Source organism: Perissodus microlepis, chromosome 3, assembly GCF_051167445.1.
Source record: "Perissodus microlepis isolate ML-2025 ecotype Zambia chromosome 3, ASM5116744v1, whole genome shotgun sequence".
NCBI lineage: Eukaryota > Metazoa > Chordata > Actinopteri > Cichliformes > Cichlidae > Perissodus > Perissodus microlepis.
Genome location: NC_140463.1, coordinates 50,010,538 through 50,030,216, shown reverse-complemented (window position 1 = coordinate 50,030,216; position 19,679 = coordinate 50,010,538). Strand labels below are relative to the sequence as shown.

Genomic DNA, 19,679 nt, shown 5'->3' with positions numbered 1-19,679 from the left:
TGAGGACTGTTGTGATGAAACGTTTCTCCCACTGAAAACACTGAATCAACTTTCTGGGATTTTCTTACCGGAGCATGGATCAGGATGATACATTTTACACATTCGTCCCAATGTTTCTTCAACCCTCTGCTATATTTTTAGTTTTAGCAACAGCCTGTTAAATTCACAGCTGCACTCTGAACATTACACAACAGGAATAAAAACAACTTTTAGTTGAGTCGCGGTCTCCTATTAAGAAGGCAGATTTAGAAGATAAAAATTCTGATATTTACTGATAACAGTCTGTCTGAGGTTCTGTACAATTATTTTGCATTATTAGTAATGACTGAGAACCTTCACAGACACATTATTAGTAATGCTCTTCGACACATTGCAGACTTTATTCAATTCAATTCAATCACCAAACCACATAAACAGTTGCCTTAAGGCACATTCGATTGTACGGTTAAGTGCCAGCAGAAACAGGCTTTCACAGAAGAGCAGGCGGAAGGCTCTGCCTCCCATTACTACGTCTACCTGGGAACCACAAGTAAGCCAGCAGTCTTAGAGCAAAGTACTCTAAAGAGGAGATACAGTACAATGAGTTCTTGAAGATGAGATGGGTCCTTTTAGGGACATCATAAACTTTTACTTCTTTTGATAAACTTTTGATGGATGGAATTTACTGCAGTCACACAAATCCTAACCGCGGAGGAAAGGAGTTCCACTAGATCACAGCAGGTTAATACGAGAAAATAAGATGTATTGTGTGCAAACTGCTGAGAAAAAGAATCTGAGTTGTGGTTTTTTTTTTTTGTAGTTTTACATGAAAATCCCAGAATTATTGAAGAGCAATATGCGGGGCTCGCCTATAAGCTTGAGTGCAAAGTTTTAGTGAGACACGGTTTTGGCACAGCTTTGCAACATCCACATCACCATCTATCTCCAGCAACAAACAAACAAAAAAGATGTAGCTATCACAACAGCAGCAGCAGGCATAAGACATGAGTTTTGGGGCTTTAAATATTATGCAATTTGCAATAAACTGTGTGGCACAGATTTTGTAGTGACTCATTTAAATATTTTCCTCTTTACAAATACATGTCACAAGGCCATGTATTTGTACTCCCCCTTGCGTTAGTAAATCTGGCCGAATTTTTCCGTTTTCGTCAAATTTCCAACCTTTTGTAATAAAGGTCCAAATGACCTGCCGACATTAGATTAAAGGAGTAGAACGTGCACTTTGTAGTTTAAATATGGCGGATATCCGGCATCACACTGATAATAAGACAAGCGCAGGGTCTTTCGGATTTTCAGAGCATTTTTCCTAACTCCTTATCAGTTCTCTTACCACCTTTCCTGGACTTGGATTTGTTTCCCTCGAGGTCAAGGAAAAGCGATGGGAACGAATCTTTCTTTTTCTGCGGATGCCTTTCTAACAGCGTCACCCTGTGACGTCATATATGGCGGACCCCCTTCGCCAAGCTAATGTCAATAAAACAAACCGAAGCGGAATAACGCACTTAATAAAAGCACGGTGTGTGACAGCAAGAGCAGCCGGATACAACGCGGAGCCACTTTTACAGGCGACATGACAAATTCAAACCTGTAGTCTGAGTATGTGTATAGTTCATCGGACGGGGTACAGTGACTTTTATGAACGGACCCAGACCCCCCGACCCACTGATCGGCACCCACGTCGACTAACGCTAATACCCTTCACGGCTTGCTCACGGTCCAGACACATGAATGCTTTTATTTTGATGTTTCCCGGAAGTACGCCACATCCTCTGTTCTTTTCTTGACTCTACTGTATTCTCATCATCAGCACAATAGGCAGGAAGGTTTACAGCTGGAAGAAAGAAAATTTCGTTTTACGTCCTCGGAACTAAACGGGCTTTCAGCCCAACAGGGACGTATTCCGGCCCGTGTCCCTCCGCGGGGCTGATCCGGGTCCACGGCCCGATCAGTGGATCTGCTGCAGCTGAAGCCTCCGAGATGCTCCGAGCTCTCTGCAGCTGCACAATAACAGCGTCACCGATACCGGCCTGGGGACACAGCTATGATTTTCAGACGGAGAGCCAGGTAACTTGAAATAGCTAGCAATAGATGTGAGAATGGAACAAGTGGGCACAGAACAAGATGCTGATAGCAAAACCATAACGGGTTTACTAGGATGGAGAGACTGTGGTGTACAATGGGCGGCGCTAGGCTGCGATTTTGCAGAGACATAGGCGAAGGTGTGGGTGTAGGGATTCTTCACACGCCAAGTCTTAACATGGTCACAAGTTCGGGAACCATATACATATATACAGCCTCTCCCTCCAACTCTGCTTGGGCATTTCAGACTTGTAATATGTGGTTAACAGGGTGGTGGCTGCTGCCCTAATATTAATCTCACATTGGTCTGCAGAAGTGATAATCAGACGGAGAGGCAGTGTGATCAGTTCTGATCAAAGTGAACAGTGAAATGCATAAATCTATTTAGAGGAAGTGTGATTCATTCTATTTCAGCTGTCATATGACATACCACACTGTAACGTGCCTGACTGCAATGTTATGAATCCGTCTGGGTTTGAATGTCAAATTATCATAGAGAACTAGTCCATCACATATTAGGAGAGTGTCAGAAGATTATTCTAGTCATCAACGTCTCCAAGTCCACTGAAGAAGTTTTTCCCCAAACCTTTCCAGTGTCCCATTAGCCAGTAATGTAACTGGGTTACTTGACATAGTAATATACATCAGTATAAGACTAAAATTAATTATTGGACATTTTTAACTGTAGAGTTTTTTTAAATTAATTATTTAGGGTTAAATAAAAAAAATAAAGTTAATAAAGATGTTTTTACAAAATCTTAATAGAAGCATAAATTCTATGCACGTATTAACAGTACAAAGCTAATGTGGCAAAGTCGACAAAGTTGCCTTTATCCTCTGAAAACAATATTGCTGTAATAGTGCGAATGGTCTCTTTCTTTTTCTGTTTGCCCAGCTAGATGGAACAAGGCATCACTGTTAAGTTGGATAGATATGAATATGAGCCTGGTTCTGATGGAGGTTTCTTCTTGTTAAAGGGAGTTTTTCCTTCCCACTGTCGCCAAAGTGCTTGCTCATAGGTGTCATATGATTGTTTTAGTAGTGTCTACCTTACAATATAAAGCGCCTTGAGGGGACAGTTGTTGTGATTTGGTGCTGTAAAAATAAAATTGAATTGATGTGAATCGCATGTTATGGTCTTTACACAGAGCCCCTCTCAGCTTTAAAGACCCATGGGAGGCTTTGATAAGTGTATCAGCTCTTTATCAGTATAATAAAAACCAAAAGTGAGGAAATACGCTTCCTTTCAACAGAGTTGCAAGGTTGTTTTGGCAATATTTAGCAGCTTATTACCAATAAGCATTTTACTAAAATGCATTAGGTTAAATTAGGTTTAATATATGTGCAATTGTATGACCTAACAGCCACTTCCTGTGAGTGTTCCTTTGTTATCAAACACAAAAAGACCATGCCAGTTGTGTTCACGCTCTGATGACACCTGTGTGTGATTCCAAACCAATGAACACACATCTATCACAAATCCTGTTACATTGATCTGTTCCAGTGTGATTGTGTGACAGCAATCGATGTCACTGAAAAACAGACTGGTACTCTCTGAAAGTACTATTTCATTTTACAGCTCACTACAGGGTCTTTTACATAGAACTTGTTACATATGCACTAATATGTAAAAAAAAAATGACTTTTTATTGATGTATATTTTTATCTCTTTTCTAGTGGTGTTGGGTTTTTATTTAAATGCTTGATAATGGAAAGTATTGTCACACTTACTGTTTAAGATGGGCAAACCCTTTTAATAATTAGTAGTGCCAACTATGGAAACACCATAGACATCAATAGACAGTAGTGCTGCCACGATTAGTCGACCAGTCACAATTACGTCGACTATCGAAATCGTCGACGACTGATTTAATATTCGACGCGTCGTTTGAAGCTTTGTAAGATCCCAAAAGACGCAGGAATAAGTAGTAGGATTTAAGAGTGTAATAACGGACTGAAACAGAAGATGGCAGCACTGCATGTACAAGGATGCCAGCTGCCGTTAAACCCCGAAGAAGAAGAAGCTGTGTCCGGTATCATAGCTGTGTACAAATTCAGGGGCCGCATCATTCGCAGGCCACATTTGTTGGCCCATTACGTTACAGCGACGTGACAAATGTCTAAATTCAAAGACTCCAACAAATGCGTCCTCCTTCTCCCCAGATTTGAAGGATGGGTGTATCCTTCGTGGACCAACCTTTCCCAGAAATCATAGCACAACTCAGCCAATTCCAGTTTCCAACAATGGCGGCAGCTACTTAGTTTTAATATTACTCTTATTATTCTTTCTGGGTCACAAAATAAACCTTTAACACATTTTCAGGCGATACTGTAGCTGTGTAAACTTCAAATATCTGCTCGGTTTATCAAGACACCACATATTTGCAAAAGTGCTCCGACGTTTTCGGAGACGTTTGGCTGAGGTTAAAGTTACAGTTACAGACATCAATACATACATGTTTACTATGAACAGATACACATTTGAACACATATTTTTTTTTTAATCTTTAATACATATACACCCCATTATTTTAGGTTTCACAATTACCTCATAATTTGTTCTAACATGTTTTACTACACAAATATGTATCATAGAATAGAGTGTTGTAAGAAAATGCCGCACCCATACATATAAACCCACAGGAAAAATACAAGACACTAGTATCAGAGGCAGACTGGTACACTGATACTAACTAAAACGCAACATAAACAGGGAGGAACCCCCCGTCCCCCCTTAGGAATTTTTGGGGAATGAATTCATTGGAGATGGTACAGCAAGGTACAAAAATTCCAAGGAGTCAAGAGTTCTTTCACTCTCCAGAAGAGAGGCGGTTGCCATGGTAAAGTAGAGAGGAGTCGTCTTTCTTCTCATTACAGAGACAAGCCCCCTGCACAAAGTGTAAGGGGAAACATGAGCCAGACACCAGACCAAAGACCAGTAGGGAGGCCAAGTTTAAACTGTGACCCCTCCCCAACTTTTTCAAACCAATCACATTCATGCCTTGTTTGTGCCATATTATAAAAAACTCTGTTCAATAGCGAGTGGTAGCCTTTCCTAGCCAAGGAAAAGTCCATGGTGCGATGTAAAATTAACTTGAACCTTTAACTGATTAGTATTTAAATTTTGGTTAAAAGTATGCTTGGAGTTTATTCATCTTCTGTTATAAGAATGAACCGGACAACAGTACCTAAGGAATCTAAGGAATACAAGATCTATTTTCAGACTGGTTTCCTTCCCGAAGATACTTAAGTCGTTTTTGTTTTATGACTCATCCAGCTGTCCCCGTCTCTTCATGCCTTTTCTGCTCTTCAAATCCTATCCTGTCACTTTAATGACATTATCTTACTGTGTTTGATTCTTCCATCCATCCACCCATCCATCCATCCATCCATCCATCCAATCGTCCGACTACCATCCATCCATCCATTAATCCATCCATCCATCCATCCATCCATCCATCCAATCATCCGACTACCATCCATCCATCCATCCATCCGTATTACTCTCTTTCCACAAACTTTCCCCCTTCTTTTTCTGTATCTTCCTCTTCCACTGACTGCTTTGGGCTCACAACTATGTGCATCATTCCATTCATCCATCCTTCTCTCCTCCTCACAGGATGTTGCGATCGCTGGTTTGTGGTCGGCTGGGTCCAGTTTGGATGTGGAAAGCGCTGCTATTCTTTGTGGCCATTGCTTTTGCCACCCAGCTGCTGGGAATCATCTTCAACAAGAGGTATGGTTTTGCTTTTTCGATTTGAACTGCATTGGTTTTTTACATTTAGTTTCATTTGTCTCTATTATGAGGAAATTATGTTGGCAGTTCAACTTTGGGCTGCCCGTGTTCCTGTAGAGTGGGTTTTTGTCACATGGTAACAGTGTCACAAATATGTGGTAGAGCTGGTACAACCATTGGATGTTCTTTTTTCGCCCATCAGCCGTCTGTGAAAAAAAGTGAAGTTGTACAGACCTAAAGTGAAACAGAGTTTCCACTGAAACAGCTCTCTCTACGTTTCATACTAACTCAGCATAAACTAGTGTGTAATGTTTTTGTACTTGTCTCATTCCTATTATCGCGCTAGTCCCTGTTGACTTGTCAACCAGTTGGCATTAACTGACATACAGCATCATCCATGTTGAGCAACATGCAGTTGGTATTGTGGAGGACTACAGCATGGGAGTACGTTTGCAGTGGTTGAAAACCCCCTCTCTGTAAGCTCTACATAGGCAAATACATGCTCAACAGTATTGCATATAGCAATATATATACTATAATACAGTAATAGTAAAATAACAGCCATACCGCTAGATGCTGCTCTGGGTTCATTACATGCAAAGTGAGATATTTCAAGCCTTTATTTGTTATAATTTTAATGATTATGGCTTACAGCTTATGAAAACTTCACATTCAAAAGCTCAGCAAATTAGAATATTGTGAAAAGGTTCAATATCGTAGGTTCAAAGTGTCACGCTCTCATCAGCTAATTAATCCAAAACACCTGCAAAGGGTTCCCGAGCCTTTAAATGGTCTCTCAGTCTGGTTCATGGGGAAGACTACTGACCTGACAGTTGTGCAGAAAACCATCACTACAGCCTCCATAAAGAGGGAATGCCTCAAAAGGTAATTGCAAAAGAGGTTGGATGTTCTCAAAGTGCTGCATCAAAGCACATTAATAGAAAGTTCTGTGGAAGAAAAAGGTGCACAAGCAGCAGGGATGACCTCAGCCTGGACAGGATTGTTAGGAAAAGGCCGTTCAACAGTGTGAGAGACCTTCACAAGGAGTGACTGAGGCTGGAGTTAGTGCAACACACAGACGGATCCTGGACTTGAGCTTCAAATGCTCTATTCCTCATGTCAAACCGATCCTGAACAACAAACAGAATCACCTGGCTAAAGAATAAAGGAACTGCTCTGTTAATCTGTGGCACAAAGTCCAGTTTCTGGTGGGAACAAATTTTGCATCTCATTTGCTTCTCTCCTCCTGCTACCCCCCCCAAAAACCCATCTCCATAGAGACTGTGTCAGCTTCCAAAAAGACAAAAAACAAACTAAAAACCAGCAACAAACAACTTAAACATAAACAATTACAAAGAAAGAACAGTACAGTATCCACATCTGAACCAAAGAGTAAAACAGTGAAATGTGGATTATTAAATATTAGGTCTCTCTCCTCCAAGTCTCTGTTAGTACATGACTTAATAATTGATCAACAAATTGATTTACTCTGCCTTACAGAAACCTGGTTGCAGCAGGATGATTATGTTAGTTTAAATGAATCAACACCCCCGAGTCATTCTAACTACCAGAAATCTCGAAGCACAGGCCGAGGGGGCGGTGTGGCAGCAATTTTTCACACCAGCCTATTAATTAATGAAAGACCAAGACAGACTTTTAATTCATTTGAAAGCCTGATGCTTAACATTGTCCACCCCAGCTGTGAAACTCAGAAACCAGTCTTACTTGTTATCATCTATCGTCCACCTGGGCCTTACACAGAGTTTCTGTCTGATTTCTCAGACTTTATATCTAATTTAGTTCTGAGCTCAAATAAAATAATTATTGTGGGTGATTTTAACATCCATGTAGATGCTAAAAATGACAGCCTCAACATGGCATTTAGTCTGTTATTAGACTCAATTGGCTTCTCTCAAAATGTAAAAGAACCCACCCACCACTTTAATCACACTCTAGATCTTGTTTTAACATATGGCATAGAAACTGAACATTTAACAGTGTTTCCTGAAAACCCTCTCCTGTCTGATCATTTCCTGATAACATTTACATTTACAATAATTGATTACACAGCAGTGGAGAGTAGATTTTATCAAAGTAGATGTCTTTCTGAAAGCGCTGTAACTACGTTTAAGAATATAATCCACCCACTGTTATCATCTTCAATGCCCTGTACCAACACAGAGCAGAGCAGCTATCTGAACGCTACCCCAACAGAGGTCGATTATCTTGTTAATAATTTTACCTCCTCACTACGTACGACTCTGGATACTGTAGCTCCAGTGAAAACTAAGGTCTCTAATCAGAAGTACCTGACTCCGTGGTATAATTCTCAAACACGTACCCTAAAGCAGATGACTCGTAATCTGGAGAGGAAATGGCGTATCACAAATTTAGAGGATCATCATTTAGCCTGGAGAAATAGTTTGCTGCTTTATAAGAAAGCCCTCCGCAAAGCCAGAACATCTTACTATTCATCACTGATTGAAGAAAATAAGAACAACCCCAGGTTTCTCTTCAGCTCTGTAGCCAGGCTGACAAACAGTCAGAGCTCTGTTGAGCCAACCATCCCTTTAACGTTAACTAGTAATGACTTCATGAACTTCTTCGCAAATAAAATTTTTATCATAAAAAAAAAAAGTACCAGTAATCATCCCACAGATGTAATATTATCTACAGCTACTCTTAGTACCATTGATGTTAAGTTAGACTCTTTTTCTCCAATTGATCTTTCTGAGTTAACTTCAATAATTACTTCCTCCAAACCATCAACGTGTCTTTTAGACCCCATTCCTACAAAACTGCTCAAAGAAGTCCTGCCATTAATTAATTCTTCGATCTTAAATATGATCAACCTATCTCTAATAATCGGCTATGTACCACAGGCCTTCAAGCTGGCTGTAGTTAAACCTTTACTCAAAAAGCATCTCTAGACCCAGCAGTCTTAGCTAATTATAGGCCAATCTCCAACCTTCCTTTCATATCAAAAATCCTTGAAAGAGTAGTTGTCAAAAAGCTAACAGATCATCTGCAGAGGAATGGTTTATTTGAAGAGTTTCAGTCAGGTTTCAGAGCTCATCACAGCACAGAAACAGCTTTAGTGAAGGTTACAAATGATCTTCTTATGGCCTCTGACAGTGGACTCATCTCTGTGCTTGTCCTGCTAGACCTCAGTGCAGCGTTCGATACTGTCGACCATAATATCCTATTAGAGCGATTAGAACATGCTGTAGGTATTACAGGTACTGCACTGCAGTGGTTTGTATCATATCTATCTAATAGACTCCAATTTGTGCATGTAAATGGAGAGTCCTCTTCACACACTGAGGTTAATTATGGAGTTCCACAGGGTTCAGTGCTAGGACCAATTCTGTTTACATTATACATGCTTCCCTTAGGCAGCATCATTAGAAGACATAGCATACATTTACACTGCTATGCAGATGACACCCAGCTCTATCTGTCCATGAAGCCAGATAACACACACCAATGAGTTAAACTGCAGGAATGTCTTAAAGACATAAAGACCTGGATGGCCGCTAACTTTCTGCTTCTTAATTCAGATCAAACTGAGGTTATTGTACTCGGCCCTGAAAATCTTAGAAATATGGTATCTAACCAGATTCATACTCTGGATGGCATTACCTTGGCCTCCAGTAACGCTGTGAGGAACCTTGGAGTCATTTTTGACCAGGACATGTCCTTCAACGCACATATTAAACAAATATGTAAGACTGCTTTCTTCCATTTGTGCAACACCTCTAAAATTAGAAATATCCTGTCTCAGAGTGACGCTGAAAAACTAGTTCATGCATTTATTACTTCCAGGCTGGACGACTGTAATTCATTATTATTAGGATGTCCAAAAAACTCACTGAAAAGCCTTCAGCTAATCCAAAATGCTGCAGCAAGAGTACTGACAGGGACTAGAAAGAGAGAGCAGATTTCTCCTGTTTTGGCTTCCTGTTAAATCCAGAATTCAAAATCCTGCTGCTCACATACAAGGTCTTAAATAATCAGGCCCCATCTTATCTTAATGACCTTGTAGTACCATATCACCCTATTAGAGCACTTCGCTCTCGCTCTGCAGGCCTACTTGTTGTTCCTAGAGTATTTAAAAGTAGAATGGGAGGCAGAGCCTTCAGTTTTCAGGCCCCTCTTCTGTGGAACCAGCTTCCAGTTTGGATTCGGGAGATAGACACTATCTCTACTTTTAAGATTAGGCTTCAAACTTTCCTTTTTGCTAAAGCATATAGTTAGGGCTGGACCAGGTGACCCTGAATCCTCCCTTAGTTATGCTGCAATAGACGTAGGCTGCCGGGGGATTCCCAAGATGCATTTAGTTTTTCCTTTCCAGTCACCTTTCTCACTCACTATGTGTTAATAGACCTCTCTGCATTGAATCATATCTGTTATTAACCTCTGTCTCTCTTCCACAGCATGTCTTTTATCCTGTCTTCCTTCTCTCACCCCAACCGGTCGCAGCAGATGGCCGCCCCTCCCTGAGCCTGGTTCTGCCGGAGGTTTCTTCCTGTTAAAAGGGAGTTTTTCCTTCCCACTGTCGCCAAAGTGCTTGCTCATAGGGGGTCATATGATTGTTGGGTTTTTCTCTGTATCTATGAAGCGCCTTGAGGCGACTTTCGTTGTGATTTGGCGCTATATAAATAAAATTGAATTGAATTGAATTGAATTGAATTTGGAAACCGAGGTCCTAGAGTCTGGAGGAAGAATGGAGAGCAGTGTTGGTCAAGTTAGTTGAAAAAGTAATTAGTTACTAATTACTGATTACTTTGCAAAGAAAGCAATCCTGTTACTTTACTGATTACTTATTTTCAAAAGTAATTAGTTACAAAGTTACATTTTAAAACCATGATAAACAACCTGAATATGTAACAGAGCAACAGACCTTTCAGCCCAGTTCTACTTTTTCTGCTTAATCCATCATATAAAATGTAATGAAATGAAAAACTTGTTTTGTTAGTTTTAATCTTTGAACTTTATGCATCAAGCAAAAATTAAATAATATGCAACATTCTCTGACTGGAAGAATGTTTAACATTTAAATCTATTTTCTGCACATTCCAGCACATAAAATAAAATATTGTTTTGTGTTTTCACTCTTTCAAATAGATGCAAGTAAAACACAGCAGAAAGTAAATAAAATCAAAGACTCAGCAGCTCTTAAATCTATTGTCACCTGTTTAGCAGGAGTGGGGGCGGGTGGAGGTTTGCCCACAGCGGTCCTGTCAGTGGGAGGATCCGGGGGTTTCTCTGTCACATTCCCGTGGCAGCGTGCTCGCTGCTTGCTCAGAGTTGAAGTTTAATGTTTCGGTGTAGAAAGAAGTTTTCTTCCCACGCAGAGTGTGCAGCAAACGCTGATGTTTTTGTCACTTTTTACAGAATCAAACTCAAAGTAATGTGATTACTTCCACGATTTAAACGCTGCATGGTCGTGCTCTCTCCATTGTTGATCTGCAAACATCTGTTGCTGCCACGGACGTCGCACGGGCTTACGTCATTGAGACACTCTCAGAAACAAAATCATGACCATGGGATAATTGTGCTTGATTGGCCAGCAAACTCACGTGACCTGAACGGGCTTTGCCAAGAGAAAGATGAGACACATGAGACCGAACAATGCAGAAGAGCCGAAGGCTGCTATTGATGCATCCTGGTCTTCCATAACACGTCACTGCTGACGTGCCACGCCGCACTGAGGCAGTAATTCATGCAAAAGGGGCCCAAGACAAGTACTGAGTACATATGTATGATTATACTATCCAGGGTTTTCATAAGTGTAAGCCATGATCATCATAATTATAACAAGTAAAGTCTTGAAATATCGTGCTCTGCATGTAATGAGTCTACATTAGTTTCACATTTTAAGTAGAATTACTGAAATAAGTTTTTTGCACCATATTCTAATATTTCAAGTTTCACATGTACATGGTATAACAAGCCTGTAAATGAATGTGCCTCCACACTGCGCCCCCTGGTGGATACACAAGATATTACCACCGGTTTTCCTAAATGCTGCTTTTGGGACGTTACCACCCATGGTTGCATCGTCCAGGTGAGGGTATCATTACAGCCACCCATCAGCTGGCAATTGGTCAGAAATCTGTCACGCGCCCACCCACGGTCCTGTCAGGGATGAGACAGCCGTTTTTAAAGTGGCTGTATCTGTAAGCCTAGTCTTAAAAGTAGAGATAATGTCTGTCTCCTGAACCCTGGTTGCACAGAACAGGGACCTGAATGTTGTGAAATACTGTTGTCCTTGCTGTCCCACTATTACCCAACTATTAAGCCACAGCTGCAGGACAAATGCTACCCAATCACATGCTTCTCATTCAGTTTGCTGTTAATGATGAAGAAATGATTGCTGCTGCTTTCTTGGAGTATTTGTGCCTGTATGAAATGAAATCCCCGTGGTACCACAGTATAGCTTTGAACATTTTGGCTGTGATGTGTCTGTGTTTATGTAACATCTGCTTAGAAGGAAACCATCCAGACAGGAATAAAACTCAGTTATAAAATCAGTTCACAGCAACTAATAAATTCAAAGCTCATACATTTATACTTCTTTAAGATATTTTAACTTTGCATGAAGTAAGGAGTTAGGTTCAAAGTGTACTCAGCAACTGAACTGTTTCTGTTTGTTGTCCTTTCTTTTACATTTCCTGTGAACAGCCACATCAGTTCTATCGGTTGAGACAGTGTGATGCTGCTAAGCTGTTTGGTTTAAACATTATTTCTGATGTGGGGTGAAAACCTACTGATTTTGTAGTACAAGTAAGACTAAGAATTGATTTGCATTGATTGTAGAAATGTCAATACTATCATATGGTGAGTAGTTTTGAGTTGTGGTAAAATCCCAGAGATGTTCTGAATAATAATTATTTACAGTTTGCTCCTCTCTTCCCACTCGTCCAACAGCAGTGCCCAACCAGCTGCTCACTCCATCTTTTCATCCCCTGATGCCCAGGGGCCGTCTCTGGGCTCCTGTCAGCCCCACACTCACATCATGTTCCTCAAGACACACAAGACAGCAAGCAGCACAGTGCTTAACATGCTGTACCGCTTTGGAGAGGAACGCAACCTTCGCTTTGCCCTTCCACTGGGCTACCAGCTGGGGTACCCACTACCTTTCAATGCTCACAGAGTCAAAGGTTATCGAGGTCCCCGAGCCACGGAGTTTCACATCATGGGCAATCACATGAGGTTTAATAAGCCAGAGGTAAGTCATTCACACGAAGAGAATGGTGGGTAAAATAGAAGGCTAACAGTAATGACTGAAAATGGTTTGATAATCATACAGCAATCTGTATAACCCTCCACTGTTCAAATTCCCAACATGGCTGGACATTTTAAAGAGACTCATTTTATAGTTTATATATAGAAAATGAAATTGTACAAACTCATATACAGATGTGACATCAGTAGCCTCAGCCATATAATAAAAATTGGCAGAAGATAATCTGTAACAACTGATGAACAAAATACACAAAAATTATACCCAGAGGTCGTTTTGCTAAAGTGATGTTCATTTAGAAATTACAGACACTTATCTCCATGCTTAGTCTGACTTAACCTAACCGCCTGTATGACTGTAGGAGGACTGCCAGCCCATCCAAACCTTCAGACTCTTAGGAAACTGAACCCTTCAACCAGCACTAGAAGGTCCCAGTGGGATTGGTTAGCCTAACTCTGCCGGGCCGTGCATTAGCACTATTTGTCATTCCGGCTAATCACCAGACTGCTAGTGTAAATACCTGTAAATACCCGTGTCAGCAAGCCAAACCCTCTGTCCAGATTGAGCATGCTCAGCGGTAGAATGACATCAGAGGAGCTTCTGTTGGTTTCATAATTAAAACAATGGATAGTTGAACCGTTACTGATGTCAGAGACAATACATGATACTACTGCAGTAGTATCGTTATTTGTAACTGTTTCAATTTTTTGTCTTTCAGGTGGAGAAAGTGATGCCTGCAGACACATTCTACTTTTCTATCATCAGGGATCCTGTCGCGCTGGCTGAGTCCTCTTTTGCTTATTACAAAGAAGTAGCTCCTGCCTTTCGGAAGGCAAAAGGGCTGGGCGACTTTGTCGACGACCCAAATAAATACTATGACCCTCGTCTTCGCAACAACCACTATGCCCGCAACCTGCTGTGGTTTGATTTTGGCATGGACAATAATGCTAATTTCTCAGTGGAATTAGCTCAGCATGGTGAGGCCATGATCCGCCAGACATTCAGACTGATTCTTGTGTCCGAGTACTTTGACCAGTCTATGATCCTGCTGAGACATGCCCTCTGCTGGCCACTGGATGCTGTAGTCTCATTTAGCCTTAACGCTCGGCAGCAAAAGCCCAGCAGCAACAGCGTAATGAGCGGAAGCTGGGTCGGCAAAGCTGCCGTAGCGGCTGGCGTCGGTGCTAGAGCTGGACGCTCACAAGGCAAGATGCTGCCCAATCTGTCGCTAACGGATCATCAGCGGGAGAAGCTACGCCAGTGGAACGCCTTAGATTGGTACCTATACAAAGCCTTCAACCGCACGTTCTGGGAGGATATCGACAAGTTTGGTCGTGCCCAGATGGAGCAAGAAGTAGCTCTTCTCAGGATGCGGCGGGAAATCCTGGGCCGGGTTTGTCTGAAGGATGGTGGAAAGCCCGTAGAAGCGTACCGGATACGAGACAAAAATATCCGACCCTTTCAGAGCGGAGTAGTAAAGATTCTTGGATACGAGCTCCAGCCGGGTCTCGACAATGCTACCAGGACGGCCTGTCTGAGGATGATTAGGCCCGAGATCCAATACAAAGATTTGCTGGATAGTAAACAGTTCCCACGGGCTGTCCAACCCCAGCTGGGACAGCAGGGACAGGGACTGCTAGCAGCTGGTGGTGCTTTTGTAAGACATGATTCATCTAGGACAGGAGAGAAAATGATGATGGGAGAAGCTGAGATGGAACGAGAAAGAGACTGGGATGGAAGCCGTATAATGAAGAGTAACCAGACTTTAAAAGGAGTGCGAGAAAAAGAAAGATTGAGATAGTTTAAGGTGAGTTACATGTTACCTTTGATTTGTGAGGGGAAACGGACCAGAGACGCCTGAGCCAAATTTAGTTTACATGTGAGAAGGAAACAAGCTTCTCTGCAGCACTTCCAGTTTTCTTTCTTTTCCTGAACACACTCTCTGGTTTGGTATGTTTTCATCTTTGGCAATTACTCCCAGTGACAGTCTATTTTATTATTGGAACTGCATTTTCTTATTGACCCTGTGTTAATGCTTAAATTAAATAAAAGGTACAAGCTGTCCCAAGGTTACAGAGGAGGGGTACACCGCTCGGGTGTTGTGGCTGATCCGACAGAGTGTCTTTAATGACACAGGCGGGAGTTTGTGAAAATAAAAACATCAAGACAGTCTCGCTGGACAGAGCACTGCAGAAAACCAAGACATTGTTTTCAGGCAAGATTTTAGGTTTGTTCTTGCATTAACAGCTGTTATTGATTTCATCAGACAAATGATCGCTTCCTTGCTCAACTCTTTTTTTGTATTTTAACATACAGACTGTTTTTTTACATAAGCTTGCCTTTAAACACGGCTCAGAGACAGTAAATCTCATCTATAGGAGAAGTCCGCAGATAGCAGCTGTGGTGGTACAGGTACATCTTCCAGGTGAATTTTAAAAAAATCACTTTTAGGCAGGATTTTAAATGTTTTGATTTACATCAGGTTTGTGTAATGATTTTTTTCCCCAGTGAAATTAAGGTAGTGCTTCAAAATAAGTGCCTGTGGGCGTGTCTCCTGAAACACCACAGGCTTGTTTGTGCTGTTGAGTGGTGAGTCTGGACTCTAAAAGCTATTTCGGGATTATGAGTTTCAGTTTTCTGCCACAGTTTGTTTACATTTATGATACATATACATCTTTTAGCTTTAGACTAAGATTGCTATATTGTTTCAGATCCACACTTTCAGCAACATTAACCACATCTTAGGAACCTGTCGGGCACAAGGCTTATAGCTCGCTGTTGTTTTCAGTGACTCAAAGCAGTCCCAGTTTCATTTTGTCATTGACCTGCTCTTCCATACTGAGGTCCAAAGTTACATTGGGCAAGTGCAGGGCCAGCATGCTTACCTTTCCCTCCTTTCTAATGACATACCTGTGGAAGGAAAGTAGAGTCACAGACCATATTAGGTGTTTTAGCAGGTAAAGTGCTAAAGCTAGACGGCTGTTTCAGTTACGTTTCTTTGATTGCATAAGAAGTGTCACAGAGTGGGTTCACTGACAGTGTTGACCCTGCCTTAGTGAGGGTCATCCCTGCATGCGAGGTAGCACAGGTGACAGACAGCGTAAGACGTGACTGCATGCATATACATGAAATATGCATGCGCCACTTTGTTTTTAAATGAACCTCCTTACAACAGGTTGTTTCCTAGATCGTAGGTGTTCGTTCGTTGTTGAAAGTATTGAATTTATTGCCCAGTGTCAAACATTCGATCGTCTTGTTCTCCGTCCAGAGTCGGCCACCCTATACAGTGTACATCTGGTCACCTCAGCAGTGGCCTGTAAGGGAGATTCAGGCATACTGTGTTTGAGTGGCTACCTCCTCTGATGAAAGGATATTATTCATCTTTTACAGTCCGTCTGTTTAAAGAGAGTCAAAGGGACGACTAATACTGAACAACGTCTTAAAATCAAAGGGACATAAGGTGTTTATTTCCCTTCACTCAGGAAACCAGTGATTTATTTTAGTTTACTCTAAAACTCTGACTTTCTCTTCATTCATAAATAAGCCATCATTAACAGTGAAACTCTTGAAAGTACTGCTTCAGGAGTGTCATAGTCCTGTCTGGGGTCTCAACAACATTATTTCAGTCGCGCTAATTAAAATGTGCTCGATGTTACATCCAGAAAGGTCTCTGGAGTTCAAGCCTATGCAGACGTTTGGAATGACAGAAGCTGCTGCTTTGTTACAGCAGCAGCGTGTCCACGGCTGCTTCTATGTTACAGCAGCGTAACTGAAGTAAATGGTTTCCTTTCCCGTGGTTTTCCTGGTTTCCAAGTCACGTCGTGTTGACTTCACTGAAAGAGACCTTTCTGTCTTTTGCACCTGCCAGCTTTCGTTTAGATTTCGAAGAATATCGCTTCTTATTCTGCTTGTTCATGTTTTACACCAGTAACAGCTGAACATTCAAAAAATTACACAATATGGATTTTTTTTTATCATAGAGTGCTACTACATACTGTAACATAAGTGTCCCTTATATTTTGGTTATTAGATAACTGTGACTATTATATCCAGGTACATTTGTCACTCTCTGAAGGTTAGTGGTGATAAGTCATATTTACACACAGCATACACGTCGGTACTCAATCGCTGACAAATGCCAATCAATTCTTGCCAAAATGGACCAGAAACAATTAATACACTGAAAACCCCATCATAATGTTTTTGTGCTTTTCGAGCGCCCTTCTATATGATACCACAGTCGTGTCATGTAATCAGCACAGTGTAATAAAGAAATAAAAAGACTTTATTAATGCAGGGGAAATTTCTTTATTACACACTTAATTCCAATATAAATATGGAAGATGGCAAATAAGTTGAAAATGTAAACAAGTAAAAATAAAATGAGGTGAAACATTTTAACATAAATAAATAACAAAGTTAAACCTGTTTCTTATATTCAGGACAGTAACTATGTTGTCACCTCTGTCTGCTCATACTTTTTATTGGTGTTTAAACACGTGTGTGTGTGTTTTATTCCTTTTAATTACACTCCATTAAAAACAGCTTCTGGTACTAAAAGGTACCAGAAAGTCAAACTTTGCTTCCCGATCTAGGATAAAGCTTTATTTGAATTTTCGCAAATACTGTAATGTGACTCATTTTGTAGCTCGTTTTCAGTATTAAAGTTCCATGTTGTACATAGTGGACAAGAGCGGTACAGGTCAGAGTAAGAAGCAGTGGTAGGTGGTGTGATTTACCTTCTGTCATGCCCACTTTGCCAACGATCTCTATTCAGCCACTCTCACAGCCCTGACAGGACATTTCACAGAGAATTCCTCATGTTGCTCCAGATGTTACTGAGCAGGCAGAGCAGCTGCAGTATATGTGGCTATGATCTTACTTGAAACTGTATTCTGTCGGAAATTTGTAGTAGATCACGCTCTTTGTGTGCATCTGTTGTGTTTGTTTTCTTGTACTAAATAATTAAAAAAATCTTTAACTCTCCTACGTCTTTTTGCCTCCTTGTTTTTAACATTTTACAGCAGCTGTGTGATACGGTGGTTGTTCTATGCTGCATTAAAATGTCCTGAGTAAAAAGATCAAAGAACTTTATGTGTAAATTGTTACATTTATAATCGTGAAACAGAAAATGCAGTGAGTGCAAAGCAAACTGTAAGTTTACAGCTGCCGTTGCATCTGTGCAAATATCAGCCTCCATATTTGTGACTATTCTCTTACTTAATACAACACAATTGTTTCATCTTTAAATTTAAGAATTAATTCTTAAAGTTAATTCTTAATTCTTCAAGTTGAACATATTAAACATCTTCATAGACTCCACATTTTATTCAATGAAAAATGTCTTTAAAAATCTTTTTACTGAGCTCACAGACCTACACAATCATTTCCCATAGACTTCTATGCAGTATTCATGCAACCCGAGGATGCCCTGCTAGCCATTAGAAATACTGCAGATTTAAATGACGTAGAATTAGTAGATACATGAAACCATGTCCATTTTATAACTATTCTCTGAAACAACCATATTTGATCGACAGGTTGGACTGCTCAGTTATCAGCTAAAGCTAGTGAGTTTAGTTAGCAGGCTGCTTTGTACATTATAGTTAGCACTCAGAAATATACTGAGGTATAAACTGTCTCGAATCAGATCATACAGCAGGCCAAGGAGTTCATAACACTCCTCCCGAGACACCCCCAACATGTTTTGATATTTAGATTTTTTTAGATAATTTAATTGTTGTATTTCAAAGAGACATTTCTTTTGTAATATTCTGTTACTTGAAGTGGACATCAGCTTCTTTGATCACAGAATATGAAGCTGAGTGAAGCTGAAAAATATTTTATTCAGAACTGTGGAAGTTGTCAGAGATGCAGGACAGACAGGGCAAACAAAAAGATTAAAGGACGTGCCAGCGTTTGAGGAGCCTGAGAACGGGCAAAATGATGACACCCACAGTCTATTATGGACAAGATGTATAAGCTCTGAAGTTATGAGGTTTGGTTTCTCAACTTCCAGACAGGAGATCGCCTGTGAAGGGAACCATCTTTCCTTGGCAGCCTTGTTGAGGACATTTGTTCTCATTTGTTACCTTAATGGACTTGCTAATATTGAAGAATTTATTTCAGTGTTGCCTATTTTCTGTTTGATGTAGTCAGAGAATCACGTGTTTGGTGGTTGTGGGCCACGTTGGCTTGTTTGATACTGTTGTGCCTAAAAACTTCAGAGCCCTACATTTAACAGTTCTTATTTTGGATGAGGTGCATCACCTCCTTTTAGCTTTCACCTTCCCTCTCTGATGTCTGACCTTCCTCCACTTCATCGTTTGACTGATTCCTTTTCGACAGCTCTGAGTAAAATTCTTTCTGCCTCATTCTGCCCTCTACTTCCTGAAGTATAGACACTGTTGGAATCGGTTATGAGGTAGTAAGTTCTGTCGATTTAAAAGAACACAGAATAAAAGTTTTGTTTTGGAAAGCCTGTAATTACTACGCATTTCAGAAATCTAGATCTAAGTTAAGACGCTCAAATTAAAGAAGAAACAATTTGAGTTTAAGCAATAGAATCTACAAAAAACAGAAGTATCACTTAATCTCTCATGGCCATAAAATATG

At 40.7% G+C, this 19,679-nt stretch overlaps 1 protein-coding gene across 3 annotated transcripts in view; it reads left to right on the top strand.

The window, feature by feature from the left end:
- The window catches only part of gal3st4 (galactose-3-O-sulfotransferase 4), a 31,129-nt gene extending 13,079 nt beyond the window's left edge, over positions 1-18,050 (top strand). For 2 of the 3 annotated variants that reach the window (XM_084916842.1, XM_084916851.1), the window contains 3 exons: positions 5,699-5,815; positions 12,749-13,049; positions 13,783-18,050. In XM_084916842.1, coding sequence (XP_084772968.1) covers positions 5,699-5,815; positions 12,749-13,049; positions 13,783-14,865 — 1,501 coding nt within the window. In that variant the 3' untranslated portion in view covers positions 14,866-18,050. Of the gene's footprint in view, positions 1-1,584; positions 2,065-5,698; positions 5,816-12,748; positions 13,050-13,782 lie in introns of those variants that run through there. The other variant, XM_084916834.1, reaches the window with a different exon arrangement.
- The last annotated feature ends 1,629 nt before the right edge of the window (positions 18,051-19,679 follow it).